This window comes from Mustela putorius, unplaced genomic scaffold, assembly GCF_011764305.1.
Source record: "Mustela putorius furo isolate JIRA1106 unplaced genomic scaffold, ASM1176430v1.1 tig00003834_pilon_pilon_pilon, whole genome shotgun sequence".
Classification (NCBI taxonomy): Eukaryota; Metazoa; Chordata; class Mammalia; order Carnivora; family Mustelidae; genus Mustela; species Mustela putorius.
Window position 1 is genome coordinate 60,168,394 of NW_025421987.1, and position 23,929 is coordinate 60,192,322.

General features: G+C 40.6%; 1 protein-coding gene across 1 annotated transcript; it reads right to left on the bottom strand.

Annotated features, from left to right (window-relative positions):
• Positions 1–1,908: 1,908 nt before the first annotated feature.
• On the bottom strand, positions 1,909–12,804 carry SSR3 (signal sequence receptor subunit 3). The gene is made up of 5 exons (XM_004755618.3): positions 12,612–12,804; positions 11,341–11,467; positions 8,395–8,493; positions 3,455–3,586; positions 1,909–2,181 (listed from the first exon to the last, which is right to left on the bottom strand). Exons 1-5 carry the CDS (start codon positions 12,742–12,744, stop codon positions 2,115–2,117), a joined length of 558 nt encoding a protein of 185 aa, XP_004755675.1. The 5' UTR covers positions 12,745–12,804; the 3' UTR covers positions 1,909–2,114.
• Positions 12,805–23,929: the final 11,125 nt, after the last annotated feature.

The following is a 23,929-nucleotide window of genomic DNA, read 5'->3' on the forward strand; positions in this document are numbered from 1 at the left end:
TCTGTCAAATAAATAAATGAATCTTTAAAAAAAAAATAAAAGTACTAAGCTGATGCCCCTTATCCCTTTTTCACCACTCCATCTCAGCTACATGAATTGTTAAGAATGGTGGCAAATGCTGCCCCCCCAACACAAGCACTGCCATCTAGTGGCAATTTTTTTTAAAACCAGCAATTAAAAAACAAAAACAACACTTGGCCCTGCTCTGGTAACAAACAGTAGATCCTGATGGTTTGTCAAATAAGCAAATGCATTTGGTACACAAACTCCATGCCACCAAACTACTGACCAGTTATTTATCTACCAAAAAAAGTTACCACAGTAAGAAAAGTCTCATGTATTACAGTATTTTGCAGTGACTCGTGACTTCCTTATTCATTCATTATCCAATGATGGCACATGGATAATAATGCACCAAAGAAAAATAACAATTTACTCTTAGAAACAATGAGTAAATATATCCCTGAATTGAAGACACTAAACCACTATGCAAATGTGCTCTTGCCCCCCGTCTCCAAGTTCTTGGACATTCCTACCCAAAACACTCAAGAACACAGAAGATAAACTCCTGATGAACACATTCCTATAAAGTTATAAACAAAACAGCAAATATTATTTACAACATTCACCTTAAATTTGGAAGTGGAAACTAAAGATTAAAGTTAAGATTAGGAATTAGGAATAGGCTATTTCTTTTGAAGTACTGTTTGTAGGAAATTATTGGATGTGGTCAAAAGCTAAAATAGGAATATGAGCCTCTATCACCTATTATTCCATAATCCATTAAATAATACAAGCTAAAAAGCTTCCCAAACATTTTCAAATCATGGCATGCACCAGCAAATAATTTTATCTGCACACATTAAGAAATGCAAGAGAATGTTCTTGGCTGAACCCTAGGGGCTAACGAGGTCAATATGACTAAATTTTGTTCACAATTAATGGGAACCTGTGGGTCAAATTTGGGGCGCCTGGGTCACTCAGCAGCTGTAGCATCTGCCTCCAGCACAGGTCATGATCTCAGGATCCTGAGATCGAGCCCCAGGTCAGGCTCCACACTGAGCCAAGTCTCTTGTCAGATTCTCTCAACCTCTGCCCCACCCAGTCATGCTCGCTCTCTCAAACAAATAAAATCTTTTAAAAAAAAGGTCAAATTTATTAAAGTCCTGACAGAAAAAGACTGCACTAAATACCGCACAAGCACCCAAACCACTGAAGTTTCTCGTAAAGTTCTTAGAATTCTGGAACTAAGATCATAAATATTACTTTGATCTTTTACACATCAGTATTCGAGAAGGAGCTTCTCTACTGGACATTCCTCTAATCAAGGAAAACAGTAGTTCCAGTCTCTGAAACAGGTCAAACCAACATGGTAGGGTTGGGCTGACCTTCCTGGCCACCCAAGCTAGAACTATACAGCTGAACAGTATGTGCTTTAACCCCACGGGACAACTCTCAGATGTCTGGCCACTATTTTTAGGTTATGACCCTGGCTGCCTTTCTTCCGTTAAAAAACAAAGAAACAAAAAAACCCAAAACAACAACAAAAAATTTTCCACAAGTTTCTCTGCCCAAAATTGGAGACCCCTTGTTTTTGAGTTATTTCAAATCACAAATTCAGAGACTTGTAAACATGAGGCTTCTGTTCAATTCCCCAGGGGGAAAGGATTCTTCATTCTGATATTTACAAATATTTTTCAAAAAAAGTTGTGATATTATGGTTAGAACATAAGGAACCACTTATTAACTTCTTGCTACTATTATAAATAATAACAGCTCAGTCCAGGTTACTGTGACCTGTGACAGATCAAGGAAACAAGTTATTTTCTCCTCTTGTGATTACAGCACATTGCGAGAGACACTTTTTTTTTTTTTTTAACCTTTTAATAAATGTCCTGGCACTCTGAGTTTCCCTTTCAATTCATTTAATTTCAACAGTCTGTCAAAAAAAAGAGCCAATAAACAAATACTGAATTACATTTTGTTGGGTTTTTCAAACCCTCCAACTGCAGACTATAAAAACATCTGGGTCTCTCACCCTGACCACCCTGCTACGTTGCTAAATACCACAGGCCACCCGTAGATACACAGCCAGGGGGCAAAGCCAGTACGGTCTACTTGGAGCCAGTAGACAGGAGGGCGATGAGGCCTGATGAAGCACTTATGGACAAAATATAATTCCTGTAAAAAATCAACGTTAAGGAAAGATTAAAAGCACAAACATAGTTCTCCAACAAAATAAAAAGTGCCCAACTCTTTGGAATGTGCTGCTTCCCGTCTGACACTGTAAAACGATAATGATGTGCAGTCCCATTGTCTGCAAATGCAATTTACAAGACAGAAGGCAATAAAGAATGAAAAACATTCACAGGAAATGTGTCCCAGTTTTAAAAAGAAAACACTTGAGACAGAAACCTAGAACACATGATCACAAAGAAGACATCTGAATTCCATTTAACCTAAAGGAGAAGAGCTAATCAAGACTATGAACAGGAAGATGAAATTTAGCTTCTCTGCCTCTGGCCAAGAACAAAGGAAAAAAAAGTCTCCTCTGTCCATCAGTGTTTTGGCTATAGTTGGCCTATAAAAGCAAGGAAGCTCTCAAAGTTCACAGCTACTCTCAGCCTCAGAATGGCACTGTATAGGACAAACCATTCTAGTATTCCCAGAAGATACAAGCTAGAGAAGTCTATTTTATTACATAAAATCTCCACCTGCTAAAAGTCTGGCTGCACATCCTTAACTAACATCTTCAATAAATTACCTACAAAAGAGAAGACTGATTCCTGCCCCAAAGCTCAATTTAAGAGCAGCTTGAAACACTATTAAGATATTATGAAATGTATCTATTTAACTACACTGGCTATCCACCCAATTCCAAAGCCCCAAAATGTCAGGAGACACATGGACTTATGGCAGGAACTACCAAAGGAGGCAAGTTGCTTTTGATCCTCAGAACTTATTTTTGAATAGGAGGATATGGGCGCCTGGGTGGTTCAGTGGCTTAAAGCCTCTGCCTTCGGCTCAGGTCATGATCCCAGGGTCCTGGGATCGAGCCTCTGAATGGGGCTTTCTGCTCACCAGGGAGCCTGCTTCCCTTTCTCTCTCTCTGCCTGCCTTTCTGCCTACTTGTGATCTGTCAAATAAATAAAATCTTTTAAAAAATTAAATGAATAAATAAAATAGGAGGATATACATGACCATAGATATATGACTGCTTTGTAATACTTGTTATTTATCATGAAGTTATAATTTATAAACTTCAAAGAACTTTAAATCAAACCCAAAGCCCTTATTTTAAAAGTCCAGAAACTTGCCTAAGGTCACAGTGCTATTTAGTGGACTGATTGCCTGGGCAGTTTTTCTTCATAGTAAAATAGTTGGGATAAATCAAAACCAAAACAAACTACTGCTCCTAGACTTTTAAAATGCTAATGAACCTTTAAAAGGATACACTGTAGGGTTGAAGTTCTTCAGTATAAAGAAGGAAGCAACAATGACCAAGACCAGGAAGAGGGTGTTGTTATAGAAGATGGAAAACGTTGTAGCTTCATAATCAGCAACTTCGTTCTTCTTCCACAAGATTCTGTAGACAGACAAACCAATCAAGTTTATAAATATGTATTAAAATATTAATACGACATGGCTCTAATTCACTATAACGTAAGTTCTTCCTTACATATTCTGGACAGAATGTGTTTTTAATATTAAATTTAATCAGCATTGTACCCTTTTCTCCTGCTGAAAAAGACATTTTACTCAATTGATAAAAATAGCTGCTTAGTCTATTACCTTTACTTCCCAGGCTCCCAGTCGGGGCTTTGGAGGAAGGGACAGATTAATTCCAACTAGCTTGGTTTCATCAGCAGCCTAAAGAGTCATGAGAAGTTCTCTAGGTCCTCACCTAAAACAAACTCCATGATCAGTAACCAGTTGAAGCATTCCTGGCTGTCTGCTGGCTTGAGACTCTTAAAAGCCTCCAGATTTCAGCCTTCAATTATTATACCTGAAGAAAATCCTAAGGACCAAAAACTAGCCGTGGCTCACAGAAGCAGACTAGTTTGCAACTATCTTTAGCCACCTTTACAGGATTCAAACAAAGAATGTGCTTCAACATAAAGAGGATTTTTTAACTTTTATAAAACCCATTTACTTTTTTTTTTTTTTTTTTTTTTTTTTTTTTTTTTTTTTTTTTTTTTTTTTAAAGATTTTATTTATTTATTTGACAGAGAGAGGTCACAAGTAGGCAGAGAGAGAGAGAGAGGAGGAAGCAGGCTCCCTGCTGAGCAGAGAGCCCGATGCGGGACTCGATCCCAGGACCCTGAGATCATGACCTGAGCCGAAGGCAGCGGCTTAACCCACTGAGCCACCCAGGCGCCCCGTAACCCATTTACTTTTTATTTAACCCATTTTACTCATTATGTTTTATTAATTGACTAAAACCTTATCAACCTTTTCTTTTACCTATTCACATGGGCAGCAGGAAGCTACAGGATGCCTGTGAGTAAGATAGCCTTTATTCCATTTGATTAATTAACTTTGTAAAGCAGTGTTTAAGAGTAGGTTGTTACCCATTAGTGGGACATGAAATCATTTGGGTGGATTCAACGCTCAGGAAAAGTAACTGAGTGGAACGAGAACCAATTGTTTTTTTGTTTTGTTTTGTTTTGTTCTAAGGTTTTATGTATTTATTTGAGAGCGAGCGAGCACATGCAGGAGAAGGGGGAGGGTTACAGAGAGAAGCAGATTCCCCAAGGAGCAGGGAGCCCAACTTGGGGCTCGATCCCAGGACTCCGGGATCATGACCTGAGCTGAAGGCAGATGCTTAACCAAGTGAGCCACCGAGGCACCCCAAGAGATCAGAATTTTTTTAAATAGAAAAGTATCAAGGATGCCTGGGTGGCTCGGTCAATTAAACATCTGCCTTCAGCTCAGTGATCCCAGGGTCCTGGAATAGAGTCCCACATCGGGCTCCCTGCTCAGCAGGGAACCTGCATCTCCCTCTTCCTCTCTCCCTGTTTGTGCTCTCTCTCAAGTAAATAAATAAAATCTTTAAAAAAAAAATATCGAGTGTATCACCCACATAATTATCAAGCGTATCACCACCATAATCATTGTTTTGTGAAACATTTGCATGTGTGCATGTTTGAGTGTATTTGGTCAAAAGGTGAAGTACTTCACTGTGATTATCAAAAAGGTTGAAAGCCATCACCACTGATGTTTTGTCTCCCAAAGATCCACTACTCTGGGGTTAGATGATTCCCTCCACCAATCCTAAGGACAGCACTATGGCTAATGTCATTGCCCACTGCTGCATTTTATTCACCACATGTTTTAGTCCAAAGTCAACAAGCCCAACTGTAAAGAAGATAAATGAAATGAACTTGACTTTATCACAAGTCTGTGGTCTCTAATATAAATGCCACAGTTCCTTAACTCTATGGATACCATCAACTTAAAACTTCTGTTCACTGTTAGGTTTGGGAAGTAAAGGATACTATGTTAAATGCAGCCATCAACTACAAAACAGCTTCTGATTTCAGAGAAGTTTAAATGTAAATTCAGAAAACATATGGGACTTGGAATTGAAAGAAATACATTTTATCAGCTTAACACTGACGGAAGAAACTACCATCTCCAAAAGATGCACAGACCCAACGTGGTTTAATGCTAGAGAACATGGACAACAAGTGCCACTGTTTTTAAGTCTCTGGTACAAGACTGAAGGAAGACAGGTTCCTTAAATAGGCTATTAGCATGCCTCCATACAGCTGCCTAGATTATCCCACCTCCACAGGAGCACTCCTCCCTAACTCCTTGCCATGCCCTGATTCAGAACCATCTTCAGATGAAAAAAGTGGCTCACTCCTTTAGGTTACCCCAGCTCCCAATATGACAGGCGTTACATCAGTGCACACACAGGACTGCCTTGGACAGGTTTCAGAACTTTCTCTAGCCCACTCATATCCTGTTTCATTTAGAAAAAAAATGAAGACCACCCCCAACACACAAATGTCCTCATCAGCAATAGTTCTGCCAAAGCTTCACTGGTAAAAAATCTAGTTTGGGAGAGCACTCCCAAGGAGTCATTTTTCTGAAGAGCACCTCCTAGAAGACAAAGACTGAGACCAAATCCAAGAACTGTTATAATCACCTAACGCTAAATGAGAGACCACTGGTAAGTCAAGAAGAAATAAAACACACACCCAGGGATAAATATTAATGAATCTCTGATTCTCCTCAGCTAATGTCCAACCTTGAATGGAGGGCAAAACAGTTTCAAAGTGGCAGGGGGTACATGATCCAAATGACTGTAAGTGAGAGCTTTGAGACATACATATCTGGGCAAAGAAGTGTTGACAGGCCTTCTCTTAAATCTCTTGAGGCAACTTACTTTTGAGGGAGAAAAATACTAGATCTTAATGGGAGTCCTGGTCCCAGTTATCAGTCAATCATGAGTAAACACCTGGATAAACTTTTTATCCGGTGTGGTTTTTGTGAAATAGTAACAGCACAAACTTCTACGGATTATAAGAATTGAAATTTTACAACCTTCTGACACTCTGCATTTTATGTAGCCAGAGAACCTACACTTCATTCTCTTTGAAATACTGATTCAGCCAATAGCAAAGATATTTCATTTCTAATTCCAACTCTGATCTAGTAGTAGTGACTACCTGAATACCATGCTGAGAAAAATTCTGAGACATACCCCAGGATCAAGAACAAGTGCCAGACCAATCAGGCAAGTCTGCAGAGGGCAGAGGAGACCCATTTGCCATCTCTGCTATAATTCATCACCTAAAACCTATAGAGCTGTAACAAGCATTTTGAAATTGGGTAGCTGTAATGCATACTTCAAGAACCACTTTTCTAATAAATACTATAATTCAGTAAAAAGATCTCTTTGAAGTGTTCTAGATTCCCTACCTCTATCACCATGCAAAAATTTATAATCAGGAAGCTGCGCAGCAAGATCTCATGAAAGATATCCCTGCAAAAACGCCTTCACTGTCACTATTTTGATACCATGCCCTTCAGGAAGGACCTAGCTGACTGAGTCGGTACAGCATACAACTTGTGGTCTCTGGGTCATGAGTTTGAGCCCCACATTAGCTGTAAACCTTACTAAAAAAAAAAAATAACATCTTTAAAAATATATTGTATTCTTCAGTTTTTATAAAGGATCCACAGGAGATGATCATTCCTATAATGTTTTATAGTGCTTTTCAAAACCACTAGAAGACACTGTCCATTAAGTTACTCAGTGTCCCTTAAATAAGGATCCAAATGATAAAGTCCTTCCAAGATTCGGTGCCAGGAAAGTTTCTTTCCTGAAGGACTTACAAGCTGCTTCTCATCACACAATGAAAGTGTATGACCTCAGATGCTCCCCCTGACACTTGGAAGCTCAGAGCTAAGTTCAATGCTCAAACGCTATACCTAACTTGGAGATTCTTGTTTACCCAGTTTTTCTTAATTTTAAAGGTTTCTGCTCTTTCAAAATTGGACTTCTTTTATTTCACATGCACTTTAATATGGCAAGTCTCCACAAAGTCTTTCCGAGGCAAAGTGGGTTAAAAATTCCATTTCACAAAGCACTTTATAGATACTAAAACTTAAGATCTATGAAAACCTCATCCCGTGACTGTATTCAACCTATACAACAACTCTTAAGCACAAGTTTATTCAATTATTCAGAGACTTCTGTTACTCAGATATTAGACTACTAAGCCTTCTAATAGTTGGCAGGAAAAACTGAGGGGGAAGGGCTAACAAATGTGGCACATATTTGGGCAACAAAAAGAAACCAAGCTGTTTTCTCTTTCCCAACCAACAAAGATAACCAAGAACTGGCTGTCCCTATGGAAACTCAGGAATGAAAATACCACCACCTAAAAATGCTAACACAATGCAATGTAAACTCTTCAGACCCAGAGTGGGAAGGTGACATAGCTACCAAGTGGTAGAGCCAGCACTGGATAAGGCTCTGCAGGCTCTGAAATTCCAGGAGAGAAGTTAGGACAAGCTCTCCAAGCCATATTGCCCTCATTCTTACTGTGGATTGACCTCCACATGGGAATTCATGCCCTCAGCTTCTTCAGATGTAAAATGCAAACAGCCCTACCTCAAAGAGCTCTTTAAGGAAACAAATAAATGAACTGTGTATAACACAAAAGCATCTGGTGGTGGTAAAAACTCAAAATGTCAGTGTGATTGTTATTCCCATTACTAAGTCTTCTACGTTTAACTTCATGCAATTCTATTATCCACCTTCTCAATGTTTAACCTCAGGCAATTCCATTATCCACATTATCTGGGCAACAACCAAAAACTTAATTTTCTACAAAGTAACCCCTTTTTGGACTGTCTCCAACAATTCAGAAGTCCAACCTTTCATCTTTTTCCTTTCGAGACATCTTTCTGTTATCAGCTTCGGAAAGTTTTCGAGTCACTTCTTTGGAAACAGCGTCCTCCCTCTTCTGTGCTACTCTGGGGGGAAAAAAAAAGAAGAAAAAAAGTTTTCACATGCTCCAGGAATGAACATCACCCTATCAAACACTCTGTACTTATATATTTTGTATTGGCAACTAGAAGATACTTTACATTTGAATAATTTTGACAGAAAAATTCCAAGTTTATTATACTAAGAGCCAAAAGAGTTTCAAGAACTTCCAAGATGGAGATTATTAGTTACTGGTTTTGACTTCTGTGTAAAAAGGATAATTTTCCAAAGTTTAGGTATTTAATATGTAAAGAAGTCAAATGCTTTTAGCACAATTTAGTTAAAAATCATTTTAACTCCATTGTGTTTTAGCCTATTTATTTGTTCAACAAATAAATTTGATAAGGCATTGACAAATGATACAGGGTATCAATGCCAGTAAATATAAGTAGACTTAAAAAACAAAAGGGGAGCAGGGCACCTGGGTGGCTCAGTGGGTTAAGCCTCTGCCTTTGGGTCATGGTCCTGCACAGGGCTCTCTGCTCAGCAGGGAGCCTGCTTCTCTCTCTCTCTCTCTCTCTCTCTCTCTCTCTGCCTGACTCTCTGCCTAACTGTGATCTCTGTCTGTCAAATAAATAATAATAAAAAACTTAAAAAAAATGCCAGCTGATACAAAATGAATATGGTTTACAGCAGAAACACTTCTGAGCTGAACAGAGGGAAGGAAACACACACACACACACACACACACAGCCCATCAGGATAGGACACAGAAATAACTATTTTCAAAGGAGTTGGCTATCTCCAAGGATCTTTAAGACAAACAGTCAATCATGTGTTCACAGGACACATTTTCCTGAAGAGACCAAACCAGATTAACTAGTTAATTTCTCTTCTAGTTCTAAAATTCTATCTTCACCTAACAGACTCATAACAACCTGTCAGGTTTATTACAACTCAAGAAGTGCCCCCTCTGTCTTAGGGCTCTTAGTAAGTCTCAATGCTGAATGCTCTAAAATAAGACAAAGGTCATTCTGGTGGCCCAGCACTCAGCCAAATGAGATAACCCACAAAATCAACTGTTTTTCTTCTACTGTTATTTTTTTAACGTATTTCAGAACTGTTCCAGAATAAAAAAGAAGAATACCATCTATTTAATTTCTTAAACCAAACCATCTTTGCAAACATTTTTTTAAAGTCATGCAACCTTGAAAAAAATTAATACGGGCTCTGTCACCCCCAATCTCTCTGACACTGCACAAAAACATTATGGGCTCACTGCGCTTGACATGTCACCTGCATTATCTTATTTAATCCTCGCCATCTGTGAGGTACCATTAGTATCCCGATTGCACAGCTCAGGAATGGGACATCTAAAAAGATGAAATGTGTGCCCAAGGCTATACATTTAAGAAAGGGAGAGCTGGGAATGGAATCCAGACAGTCAGCATATAAGCCATCTTCCCTTTAACTATGAACACCTACCCATACCCTGCATCTTCCTGGGGCTTTAAGCTTTAACACATCTTGTAAAACTGTAGAAGCTTCGATATAAGTGGCAGCATTTAATATTAAGTCAGAACTATGATTAAAAAAAAAAAATTCCACTCTGACAGAACCTATTAAATAAAGTCAGTATAACTGAAATTTTACTGAACTAAATATAGCGAGAACTGTCTTACGGGTCAAAAGACATGGCAGTGGCCCTCAAGAAGTCCAGAGCAGAAATGAGGAGATTTAAAAAAACAATTTTAATTCCAAAAAGGTTAATGAAAAATAATATGCAAAACATGTCAAAAACTGGGAAGTCTCAAAAGGAGTGAGTTCCAAGGATATCACAAAGAATTGGTCATTCAGGGTGCCCTTATCTGAGGGCTTCACTATACACCTCACAAGAAAGACAGCCCAGAACAGCAGAGTGCAAGACAGCTGAAACCGGAATGGCAGTTGGTAAAGAGGGACGCCAAGCAGAAAGATGATAAAGGTGAGCACTCTGCTGGTCTAACAGAAAGGCAATCACACAAACCTGAGTCTACAGATCCAAGACAACAGCTGAGAGATGCCGAGGCCACTTTCAGCCATTGAGGCCATTTCTGGTTTTCATACAATAAATCCCTTTAACTGAGATCATCTCAACTTTTTTTTCTTTTTTTAAAGATCTATATATTTGGGAAAGAGATTGGGGGCAGGGGCGAAGAGGCGGGGAAGGGGTGAGGGAGAGAATATTCAAGCAGATGCTTGCTGAGCGTGGAGCCTGCATGGTGCTTGTGCTCAGGACCCTGAGATCATGACCTGAGCAGGGCGGCGGAGGGGCGGGGGGGGTGTGTGTAGAACCAGTCTATGCCCATCATGTACTGGTCATCTCAACATGTTTCTATTCCTTGTCACCACAAAGAGCCTAATATAGAAACAACAAACTTAGAAAGGATTTATATAATGTGTGATCTTAAGTTAGCGGAAGTATGATAATCTTTTACATGTTTACATACTTGTAAGAAAAAATGTAATAAGCATTAAAAATGTCAGTTAAAAAAAACAAAAAAACACTTCTTTCATGTCCAAAAATAGAACATGGAGAATCAGAACTGTTATTTTCAGAAAGAATTTCATTTAACTTCAGCAATGTTAATTTACTTGGTGCTGTTTTTCTGACAAACCCCATGATTAAGGCTAGTGCTCAACTGTTTACTAATTTCCCTCTCAAAACCTACTTCTAGAAGTGTCAAAAGCAGTCTGCTTCGCTTAGTTAATAATTCTTTATAGCCTTACTATGCCTATTTACATATACAGTTCAAACTGATATTTACTGAAAACAAGACAAAGGGTCTTTAAGACATCCTTCTATATAAAAGTGCAACACATAATACATACTTTTGCTTCACAAATATACTTACTTGTGTTTGAGAACAAATTTCACATTTTTGTATGCAAAGGCTACCAAATAAGTGCTTACTAGGGTCATCACACTATAGAGAACAGCAGACTGAATAAGATCCATATGCCATATTCGCCAATATAACCCTGATTTAAAATAGAACGGGAGAGGGGGAGAATACAAAAAGGAAAACATTACCACACAGTTACAAAGGCCTGCCCAATTAATTATAGCTAAGTTGATAAACTACAGTCCAGGTTAGGAATTCTAACACAGTCTAAGAAGATCTTCAGAACTGATAAAGTTAAGGTCTCAAACGTCCCCAGCTCAGAAAACTTGAAAACTAGTCCAGATGAGATTTCCGCTTCTTCTAAAATGAAAATAAAATCTGGATTTAAAAAAAAAAAATCAATTCAGACTTCAGGTTTTATTCATCAGGGCACTATTAAGCCAACCACGATCTGCTCCAAAACGCCACGTGCAGTCCCACGCCCATAGTTTACATGCTGACGTGGCTCTCTGAAATCCAGGCAGCGCTCGGTGCTGCGCGGCCAGTGAGGCTTTAGAAGGCCAAAGGAAAATGAATCTCGACTTCACTGCCCAAAAAACGTGCAGCAGTATGAAGCAGGAGATTCAAATTCAGGAAACCTGAGCTATAAAAACCACCTTTGCCCAAGTCGGCAAAATACCTCCATCTAAGTGAGAATTCTAATTGTCCTAACAGCATTCAAAAGTTTCAACAAGTGAGAGCGCCGACTCTAGGCAGTGGTGCAACCTCTCACCAAATTAGGAAAACAACTTCAGCAGTGTGCCGTGCTTCACCCAAAGCTACACTTCTATTCAATTCGAGGGCTAATGGGAATTTGACTCTGACCTAATTCATTAGTTTTTTCCAAAATAAGTAAACGATACAATCTTAAAGCTCAAAACGGCAAACAGTTGTGGGTAAAAAACAGATGACATATGCATGAATGTCAGCACAAAATCTTTTACCTAGACGGTTTGTGCAACGGGAGCCGCCATCCCCAATCTAGTAAATCACGATGTCTGGGAGCGGGGCCACAAGTGACTTTCCTGGGATGCCTCCCACCACTCTCCCCGTCGAGTATACTAAGTTAAAGCCCACAGAAGCTACGTGCTATCCCCGTGCGCAGGACGAGCTAGGGGCAGCCGCCGGCCGTAGGCCCCAGGCCCCCGCGCGAACTCCCGCCAGTCGGCCGGGCCCTGCCACGTCCCCGCCCAGCCCCGCCCGCCGGCGGCCTCCGCGGCCCGCCTGCTCCCGGCGCTCACAGATGGGGATGGCGGACACGATAAAGGCATTCCCGAAGAAGAGAGCGGAGGACTTCGCCGAGAGGTTGCGGCTGAAATCCTGCAGAAGCAAATCCTCCTCGGACTGCTGCTTGGAGCCGCCTTTGGGAGCCATGGTAGACCGGAGCTTTGAGCCTGGAGGGCGGTGCTGGGTAAACGCCACTGGCCCCGCCTCCACGGCCGCCGTATCCACTAATGGCTCGTCAGCGCTACGTGCGGAGGCGGGACTCGGCGCGGCGCGGGAGCAAGCTTGTCCAGGATTGGCCCGCGCCAGGGACGTCTCCCGGTGTGATTCGGCAAGCCGGCCAGACTTCCGGGTTCTTGGCCAGCCCCGTGGCTAGTCGGGGATTTGTAGTTCCGTAGATTCTTGAGAAAACTTCATTGACCTTCCATTTTACAGGTGCCGTCACGCTTCCCGTTTCGTTGGAATTCCAAAGCAGGACACTGTTCTGGCCTTGAGTCATTCAGTCGGTCGTTGAACAGGAGTAGGGTTCGTACCTTCTGCGTGTACCCAGCACTGGGACACTGGAGGAGGAAGTGAAGAAAGACATGGCTAAACAAAGACGTGTAAAGTCCTTTCTCCTTTACGTATCCATCATCTCTTTCAATCTCCTCGAAATCCTTTGACATGCACCTCGTTGTTCCCGTTTTGCGGGTGAAGACCCTGAGAGCGAGAGCCCAGCAGCGCTAGTTTCCCGGGTGTTGGCGGTTTTTCAACAAAATAACAGTCTACCTTTTCACGAAAAAGAAAGCGTTTTGGCTTTTGAAGAGCTCTTGGTCTCATTGATGAATATTCAACATGAGTCGAATACATTTACAAAACACAATTATTTTATTTCAACTCAATCTTTGGAGTAATGTGGACTCCACAGCCGTGCTAAATAAAGCATAATACTAAGTAAAGAACATGTTGGGAAGACAGGCTTTCTCTGAAGCTCAGAAAATTGAATATGCCTATTAAAACAACCCGATACCAGTTTTGACTCATTGCATTATCACATTTTCTTTAAAAACAAACAAACAAACAAACAAACAAACAAAAAACCCTCAGCTTCATTCATAGCAAAAACTTCTTTCATCTACATAACTGGCAACAGGCAAGCTTCTCCAACCTTCAGCTTCCCTATCAACAGATTAGTATATCTTTCATCTTAGTATCATCCAAATTGCAATTGACTTCCACGGTTTCCATTCTAATGGAGTTTTCTGTCTGCAACTTTCAGTCTAGTCTCTATATAGGTACCATAGTGCAAGTTTTCGTGAAATATAAGTCTTTCATGTAAATGCGAGACGTCTTCATCAATAACAGCAAAATGAGGGAAAAAAAAAAAAGAACATCCAGTGATTTTTTTTTTCAGAAACTTAAGTATTCATTTAAAAACATCTGCAATATGTCCTTTTAAAATGGCACAGTGCTCTTTTATTATCCAATGGTGGTGAGAGGGAAGAAACTCTTACTTTCTCTTTCAACATACTCCCCTCTCAGTTTTTTCTACCGTCATAGATCACACCATTTTTTACCCATTTGTTCAGACTAAAATGCTATTTGTCAACACTAATGCCTTTCTATCCCTCTCCATCTGTGACCAATTCATCAGCAAAACCTTTGGATCTCTCTTTACACCTAGATTTACTCTTTATAAGCCAAGGATATAAAAAGATAAAATCAGAATATTATAAGATTAAAAAGGACAAAAATCAAGATATTTAAAAGTTAAATAAGAAACAATGTTGAAATTAAGAAGAATTACACCTGAGAAAAGTATTTAAACAAAGTAGGAAATATAAAAGTTTGAAATATTAAATATATTTAAAAAATTAAAATTGAAATGATTAAAAGGAGATAGCCAAGAATTAATACACTTTGCAAACCAAGTATAAAAACTAAAGAAACAAAGAGAATCTAAAATGTAGGCATTTAAATTTTTTATAGGGTAAGATAAAGAATAAGATGAAGAAATGTGTAACCAATGATGTTAAACACAGAGAAGGGTTTTTTGGTGATGGTAACAATAAAGACATGAAGATAGCACACTAGAAGTACTAGAACACTGTTTTCTCAAATGCAATCTAGTTCCTTTTGAAAAACAACAAAATCTAGGCATATGTGGCATATGTGGCCATGGCACATTACAGAAAGCAGAGTAAAATGTGTGCTGAAAGAACAGAAGGAAGGGTATCCAATGGATTCTAGACAAAGACTGCAATATATTTTGGCCATTTCAATATAGTTCAACTCTATGAAGGAACTAAATGGACTTGATTCCATCCCAGCTTGATTGTGATTTATGAATTTAAGGCTTAACATTTCCATCACTTCATACTTAGAGTGGGGAAAAACAGAGGTGGGAGACGGAATTTAAAGAAATAATATTTATTACTGGCAGGAACAAGGATAACAAATTTCTTTCGTCCACTGCTGATGGCTTTGTGGAGGAAAATCCAGCAAGTTAAAAATTAGTATACCTTTTCCATGACAGACACTGCAAATTGCTTAGCCAGTAAAGAAAAATAAGCTTTTCACAGGGACCTTATGAAAAATAATAGATGAGGGCACCTAGGTGGCTCATGATCCCAGGGTCCTGAGTTGGAGTCCCCAGAGTGGGCTCCCTGCTCAGTGGGGAGCCTGCTTCTCCCTCTTCCTCTCCCCCTTCTCCAGCTTGTGCTCCTTATCTCTTTATCAAATAAATACATAAAGTCTTAAAAAAAACAAAAACAAAAACAGAGGAATCATCATGGGCTACTCTGGGGTAGGAGGGGAAGAGAGAAGTACTTCATTATACAAAGTCCATTTGAAATGGAAATCTCACTGTGGAATTGAATTTTGAAAGAAGAGATTAAACAATTCTGTTAGTTTCTATGCTTAATATATTAGAGTGCCATACCTGGGAGATGATTTACTCAGCCAAACTACATATTTCAGGCACTGGTATGCGATTTATTCATTGGTTCATCTCTTCATTTGGCTGAGATTTATTGAGAAGCTACTATGTAAAAGGTACTATGCTAGAGACTTAGAAATACCCAAATAACAATCATAATTATGATTATAATAATCAATGTTTACTGAGTATTATACATCCAGCTCTATGCTAGGCTCTTGATATATCATCTAATTTAATTCTTATAGCAACACTATGATATGTGTTATTATCCCCATTTCTCAGATGAAGAAATGGAGGCACAGATTAGAAAAGTAGCTCACCTAAGATCCCATAACCAGTAATTGGTGGAGTCAAATTATGAACCCCAGGCAATCCGACTCTAGGATGTGCACTCTTAATTACACATGAGTTCTGGTCTCCTCTGTACCAGCGGGGTCTCAAGATCTAAGTGCTTGTCCCCCAAAGCCCCATATTGAGCAAAGAGCTGAGCCTAGTTTCTTGTGGACCAGTTGCCATGCAGAGTCCTGTCACATTGCAGCTCTGGCAGGAACAACCTTGCACAGATAGGGTCCTGTACCAAACCCACAGGCAAACCTCACTGAGCAAGCCTGGGCTCTCGGAGTGGAGTCAGACTTAAAGAGTGTGAAAATAAGATGTCAGAAAGAAACACAGTTGTTAGAGGTTTACAGAAACAGAGCTAACTAAGAGGTGGAAACCATAAACCATAACTGACCCGCAGCCATAAATTAAAGGGGAAATTAGATGCTCAAAGGGCCTCAGGCCTTACTCATTTCCCTCTGTAAGCCTGAACAACACCTGCAGCGAAGCAAAAACACTTCAAAAATGAAAACGAGTTAGAAATACAGTGAAATAAATATAAACATATTTTACATACAAATGAAAAAATGAGTAATTGTGTTCAACCTAACTTAGCAATCTATCACCTTTTTTCCCCAAAACGTTTAATGCAAAGGAAACAAAATCTAATGCATGCACCATCCAGACAAGTAAACTGTGACATAATAAGGAAGTATGTACTTGGTTTCTGCCCAGATTCCTCACACACAACTCCTAAAATCCTTTGAATTACTTAAGTGATAGGAGTGAGAGGAGCATCTCTTGTTTTTTTGCTTTTGTTTTTGTTTTTGTTTTATGAGCCCCTGTCAACCACACCTGAGTGTGTTAATGAGCTGGCTCTGGAGGGTGGGGGCTTGTTGGGCTAGGAACCAGCCTCCAGATTACAGAGGATTAGAACTTTTTTTTTTAATATTCTGTTTATTTATTTGACAGACAGAGATCACAAGTAGGCAGAGAGGCAGGCAGAGAGGGAGGAGGAAGCAGGCTCCATGCTAAGCAGAGAGTCCGATGTGGGGATGTGGGGCTCAATCCCAGGACCCTGGGGTCATGACCTGAGCCGAAGGCAGAGGCTTTAATTTAACACACTATGCTACCCAGGCGCCCCCAGAGGGTTGGAACTTTAATTCCACTCCACCACCAGCTCTGGGGAGAAGAGAGTAGAGAGGGGCTGGAGACTGAATCACCCACTGCTAATGATTTAATCAATCATCCCTGCATAAGGGAGCCTCCATAAGAACCCTTAACAATGGGATTCAGAGAGCCTTTGCTGAGAAGGGAGGGGGTGCAGAGAAAGCGCAGTGGGTCTGTGCCTTTTCCTGAATACTTTGTCCTTATACATCTTTTCCATTTGGCTGTTCCAGAATTGTATCCTTTATAATAAAACAGGAAATCTTAAGTAAAGCACTTTCCTGAGTTCTGGGAGCTGTTCCCACAAATTACCAAACCTGAGGAGTGGGGGTTGTGGGATCCCTTGATTTTAGCCTGTTGGTCAGAAGCACCGATGACAATTTGGGATTCAGGATTAGCATCTGATGTGGGCTTTAGTCTTGTGGGACTGAGCCCTGAACCCGTGAGGTCTAAGCTAACTCCAGGCAGTTAGTGTCAAGAATTGAGTGAAGCTCTGGGACACCCATTTAGTGTCCACTGAAAATTAGACAATAGCTTAAGGAGGAAAACCCACACGTTGGTGTCAGAATCACTGAAAGTAGGAGGAAATAGGTTTTGGGGTTTTTGTTTTGTTTTTTCTTTTAGAACTGCAATAAGTGAATTATGTAAGCCAAACACAACATGTTTGGAGTTTAATCTGCCCCATAAATTCCCAGATTTATGGAGACTTGAATGTATTCAATACAGGAAAAAATGTTCAGGTTGTTGCAGTGTGTGTTTCTACACCACCAAGCAATTAACTCAGTTCTCCTCTGACACTGATCAAGGTGTTCCACAGCCTGAACTCAGTTCTGACACTAGCTACCTAGAGACAAGGTCAGATCCCCCAGGGTAAGGGCTCAGCCCCAGGAGACTGATCCCACTTCAGATGCCAAACCCGCTATAAATTGGAGGCTTTCATGACTCCCTCCTCAGGTTTGATTAATTTGCCAGAGCAGCTCATAGAACTCAGGAAACCAGTATACTCACTAGATTACCAGTTTATTACAGAGGATAGTAAAGGATACAAATGAAAGCAGTGAAGGGATACCTAGGGCAAGGTCCCGAACACAGGAGTTTCAGTCCCCATGGACTTTGGGGCTGGCATGTGGAAGTGTTTTGGTTCTGAAAGACCCGCGGATCCCCTTACCCAAGAATCCAACACTGCCACTGGATGCAATCAGCAAGAGGTTCTTTATTGTTACGCAGGCGCCTGCGGGTGGTCAGCGCGCGCCTGCGGGTGGTCAGCAGCTCCTGCTAGCTGAGCACACCCGGCTGGGGTGGTGCCGGGTTTTTATAGACAGGTACAAACAAGTTTTGGGTGGGGCGCAACTGATTGGTGGACAGTTTGAACTTTTGAAAAAGGCATACTTGGTGTTAGTGGAGTGGATCAGGGGACCCACATGTGAAAGCAGACAAAGCAATCTTACAGAAGCAGAACTGGCCAGTTAGCCCACGCATGCGAAGAGAGCGGCGGGAAGGGGAAGTTAGACCTTACTACTCAGCAGAAAGACATCCTGTCTACGTGACTATGTGGCCCCCTGCCTACATGACCATGCCCCTGCTATTAGGAGAGGGTATCTTGTTCAAACAGGAGTCAAGTGTCATGCCTTAGTAGCCAAGCTGTTACAGAAAGGCAAAAGAGCAGTTACATTGAATTCAACCCTGGGGGAAGGGTCTTTTCACTGCAAGGGGAGGAGGGGTACTCTTACACAACAAAAGAGCAGTTAATTATTTAAAGACTGGGGGGGGGGTCTTTCATTCCCCCCCTTTTTCTTGATCATGGATAGAATCTTATATCCATTCGTCTTGTTCTTGCATGTCCTGCCCTTGCATTGAGCTAGTCCGGGGCTCTGTTTGCTTGAGGAGTTGGTATCGCTGTGTGTCAGTACCATAGTCTGAAAAACAGACAGGTGATCTTTAATGAACTGTACTAACCTGTTTAAGACACAAGGACCAAAAGTTAGAATTAATAACAGAATGATGAGAGGGCCCGTTATAGATGACAACAAAGTAGTAAGCCAAGGCAATCTGTTGAACCAGTTTTCGCAGTGGAGAAGGGTGAAGAGGGGGTGCAAGGCATCAGCCCCTTCTCCATCCTCAGCCAGCCTCCTGCTCCTTGATTCCCCCCTGAACAATCTTGACCCTGAAATCTTTAAGGTGGTTGAAGGTGGAAGGTCTCATCTTCTGTAACTTCTTCCTGCTGAATAGGGGCGTAGAGCTGTCCCTACCTACTGGGGTCAATATTGATCAGTGGAGGAATGTATAGGGGAGTTAGGAAAGGCGGAGGCAGCCGAATCCAGCGCTGACAGCGAAGAGGCGTCCTCTCACACGCGACAAGGATCGTCTGTCATGGTGAAGTCATTGCAGCAATGGAGTCTCGGCACCAAGTAGAGAAACATTGAACAAAGCAACATATTAAGGTTAATAAGGCGATAATGAGAAGCCCGAAAAGGAGATTCGGCCATAGTCCTCCTTCAAACCAGGAACTTAACCATTCACTGAGAGAGAAGGATCTTGTAGGGCCTTAATCTGGGTATTCATATCCTTTATTAGTCCTGTGATACTTTTGTGATAGTCTGGAATGTACACACAACATTCTGTCTTGATAATTGCACATGTGCCACCCTGGGCTGCTGTCAGGACATCTAAGGCCATCCTTAGTATAGCGATAAGGAGGGTTTTGGAACTTAGGCCCATATTGGATTGGGGAGTTATGGATTGACAGCAATCCCCTTTCCTTCCAAATAGCTCCATGGGCATGTAGTACCAGGAAGGCATATTTGGAGTCAGTGTTAATGTTTTTAGGCTTTGGCAATTGCAAAGTGCTAGTGAGCACTTTGGCACACCTAGCTTTTCTTTATTTTTTTCTATGAAAACTACTGTCATCAGAAAACAAAACTGTCATTCATATTTTTAACAGGGGCATCTTAAATCTGGCCAGATAGAGTAAGCAAGATCAATAACCTTTGAACATTTTTGCTCTATAGAGAAAGAAGTACAGTAGTCAGGTTCAGGCATACAGGTAACTAGGTTTAAAGTTTGACAAGTTTTAAGTATTATTTCTGGCTTATCTGTTAGTGTAGCCCAGTATTTAATAAGTCGGCCTCCATCATCCATTGGTGGTCTTTGGCTTCTAAGACAAATCTGGACCTGATGTGAAGTTATTACAGTCAGGGACAGTTCCATAGTGAGGTTTGAGGCACTTTTATAGGAGGGCTGTTCCATGCTTAGCTAAAGCATCTATTTGCAATTGCACCTCAACAGAGGTGGCCTCTAGGATAAATATGACAAAGGGATGAAACCAAGAAGACGACCTTTGAGTGGTCCAGCCTTAACAATATCCTGATTACAGAGGATCACTGGCAAGTGAGAAAACTTGTCAAGAGATAAGGGGAGTCCCCCATGGATTATTCAATCCATTCATAAAGAAAGTGGGGTCATCCACGGTGCCTCCAAGTCCATAGTTGATCCTATGGAGTGCAATAGGCTGGCTTTTAGGCAATTTCATTATCCCAGCCACACATAAGGGGTTAGTTAAGTTATACAATTGTAGGGGAATCAATCCCATTTTCCAGTTGTTTAATCATGTGCCGTGGGGTCTGCGAATATCCCCACAAAACAGTAAGATCAACTAAAGAAGCTATTGTACAACTTCTCTGAAGTTTACCTCAAATTGTTTAGCTTAGGTAAACATTTAAAGACAATCAAATCTAGAATTTAACATCCATAAAGGTGTGTTACTAAAACATTTTTTTCTCTCTAAAATAACCCTCATTTACAGAGATAGTGAAATCAGGACTAATTCACTTGTGAAACAAGTCCAGTTTTAACAAACTTGGCCCATTATTTACATAAGCTCAGCAAGAACAGTGACTGTGATCAATAGATCTTTTAGAATCTGCTTTGCTGGAACTTTGTATAAGGAATCTCTAGGTTGAACTTTTAGTAGCCTCTCCGGGCCAGAAGCCAAGCCCTGTACTTGCCATGAGGCATGCCTGCAATACCTTTGGGCGAATTCCTCTTCCCGAGACTGCACCTACCAAGGAGTGACATTCTTTACTCACCTGGTGGGGCTGCTGGGAACTCTGTAAGCAAGGTATCAGGCCAACAGTCCCAAGGGGCTTTATGGCTCCAGGTTTCATAAAGTCAACCTTAGTTCCTTTAAATTATCTGGTCATATCTGAGTTTATGCATATCTTTCTCAAATATGACATTCCAGTCAAAGCCTTGGTAAAATAACCAGTTTCCAATGGTGTCCTGTTACAAGGAGAACAGATTCTTATTGAACTTATGCAAATGACTGATTGCCATAGAAGAATGCTTACTGAGACCTTTTGGTTTCAGAGGGTTCATATAGAGAGAAAAGCTTGAATGCTTTGAGCACTTTTACAAATGAGCACTTATACATCTCTATAAGTTACAGATAACTTAAGAAAAAGTATCCCTAGTCTGGAAGAGCAAACATTAGAGAGAACCGGCAATGTTTAAAATAAGACAAAACATTAAGAGACACAACATTATAATCTTTTAGTTCATTTAGTCCCATGTTACTAAATCTGGTGAATGTGGCTTTAGTCAGTTCTGGAAATTCTTACCCATTTCAGTTTTAGGATTTTCAAGTATATCAAATATCTATATTTGTCCTGAAAGTCCTTTACAGGAATCCCCTTGAAGATAAAACTCATTTTACCAGAGAATTAAAACAATTATAAATTACAAAAACTCAGAATGGATATGGTTAAAGCTAAAGAGACATGGGAGTTTACAATTTAGCTGCAAGGAAATCAGGTTATTTCTGTGATACATAACATTTCCATAATTACAGTATCAAGCGATGATCTCTCAAAACATTAAAACTTTAGGAAGTGCGTAGAATCTCTAAAATAGTTATAGTATTTTCCCAAATGTAATCCAAGGTTTATCATTGGTTCAGTAGTACTTCATGAGCAACTTCACATACCAAGGAAAAGCCTGAGTTAAAGAGATTTACAATTTAAATCCTGTCAACATTTCCTAAAATCTTAGAAAGTTTTAAAGCACATGCCTAAATATAATTAGGGATGTTAAACACCTGATAAACAAAACATAGAAACTGGTTTTTCTGGGCAGGCAAAGAGAAAACCATTTACATTTTCTTAACAGCAGATCAATTGATCTAAGAAAACATTGTCCTTTTGAACAGAGACAATTTCAGTCTTGTACCAATGTACCTTTAAAACCCATTCATTCAATCTTAATCTATTCTTGACCATAGATAAAATTCCTTTTCTGAAGATTTCCCTTCACAAACCTTCTACAACTTTCCTTTGCATTCAGGTTTGTCCCAAGCCATTTCCTTCTAAACAACCATCTCATTTAGGACAAAATTACCTTCCCTTACCTTCAACAAAATGTATTCCCATTCCTTAAGTCTTTCTTACATGTCATCTACTTTCCTAGAGTTTCCTTTTATTTCCATCAGTCTTAGTTACACTAAGTAGAACTTTGTATTCTTAGAAACACCTTTAGTTATTAACCAATTGTGAACTGTTTACAACAGAATTCTTCAGGTGGCAATTTATGAATCAGTTAAGTGGCAAACAAGTTTACCAACAGATTTAAATACTCTTAGTTTCTTTGCAGTAAGAAGTCAAAAGCACAAACCTACATCCACTAATTAAAGACTTAGCATTTTATCCTGTTTGGTTAGGACCTAGATGTCTACAATTTAATTCCATTTGTCATCCAAGCAAAACTTTAAAACTTTCAGGTTACCAAAGACTTTGAAAGCTATTTCAGCAATTACCCATTAGAACTTTGAGACAGACAATTAACCATCAGTTTAGTCATTCCTTTGCTAACAAATTTTAACAAGTAACACAAGCTTATTTGATCTTCAGTAAACTTTGATAGATTACTGCTGTAACTTCAAAGACACATCTTATCTTAATTAAACCAACAATCTTAACTTAGTTCCAATACTGATTTACGTTCCACCTGGACCCACTCCACTTTGAATGTTTACCTGAGACATGCGTGGGAAGATCTGGAGTGGGGAGGTGTTAGGTCCAGGGGGTGTTGTTCTTGCTCCTTGACAGTGGAGAGAGAAGGAGCTGTGGTGCATGATCTAGAGGCCAGTCATGCAGGCTGCACACACGTTGGTACAGAAACACGTAAGGGGGAAACAGAAGAAACAAAGTGCTGCCAGGAGGCAGAGAAAGGATTCCCAGTTTTGGAGCTCCTAAGCCCCAACAGAGGAGCAGACACCATGCTTTCCCACCAGCAAGGGGGAAGGGGTTAAGCAGTCTAAGTCAGGCCAGAGAACACAAGGAAACTTCCCCGAAACAAAGAGAGTTTCGGCAGCTGCTTGGGAATATTCCTTATAGTCTCTGTCTCGAGTGAGACCAACCCCAGTTGGCTCCAGTTATACCCATTAACATGGGAAGTGAATGAGGGAGAAGCCCCATTTTAGACTCAAAGAAAACACCAAGGACAACGAGTAGAAACACACAAAACAATTAACAAAAAGGTCGCTGCGCGGTTTCGGTATGCTACCGAAAGCAAGGTTTCCACCGGCCCAGAGGAGCCTCGAGATCTCCCTGCGGTGGACAAATTCCATCCAGGGCCAAGGGGTTCCTCTGGAACGGACAAACGGATATAACCCTCGGACAAATGAGGGGCTCCAAAAAATTGGGCCCCTCGACACCCTGGAGCGTCCCCCAGGGTTGGCAGGGGAGAAGTCCGAGCTCGTCAGCTCCTTCTCAAGCTGCCTACAAATACAATCCAACAACGCACGCTGTTGTACAAAACACTATACCGCTACCCGCAGTATAGGTCAAACAGAGGCCTCTCAAGACTAGAGACAAACAAGAACACGAGACTGGATACAAACGAGAACATGAGACAGGAGACAAGAATGCTGGCCAGCTT

Bases quoted from the DNA above. Each gene is read 5' to 3' on its own strand.
- SSR3 (XM_004755618.3), bottom strand. From the start codon at position 12,744: ATGGCTCCCAAAGGCGGCTCCAAGCAGCAGTCCGAGGAGGATTTGCTT. The intron at 8,494-11,340 runs GTAAGTATATTT...TTTTCCCCCCAG, and splicing joins AAATTTGTTCTCAAACACAA to AGTAGCACAGAAGAGGGAGG. The intron at 3,587-8,394 runs GTTGGACTTCTG...GTCTGTCTACAG, and splicing joins CGAAAGGAAAAAGATGAAAG to AATCTTGTGGAAGAAGAACG.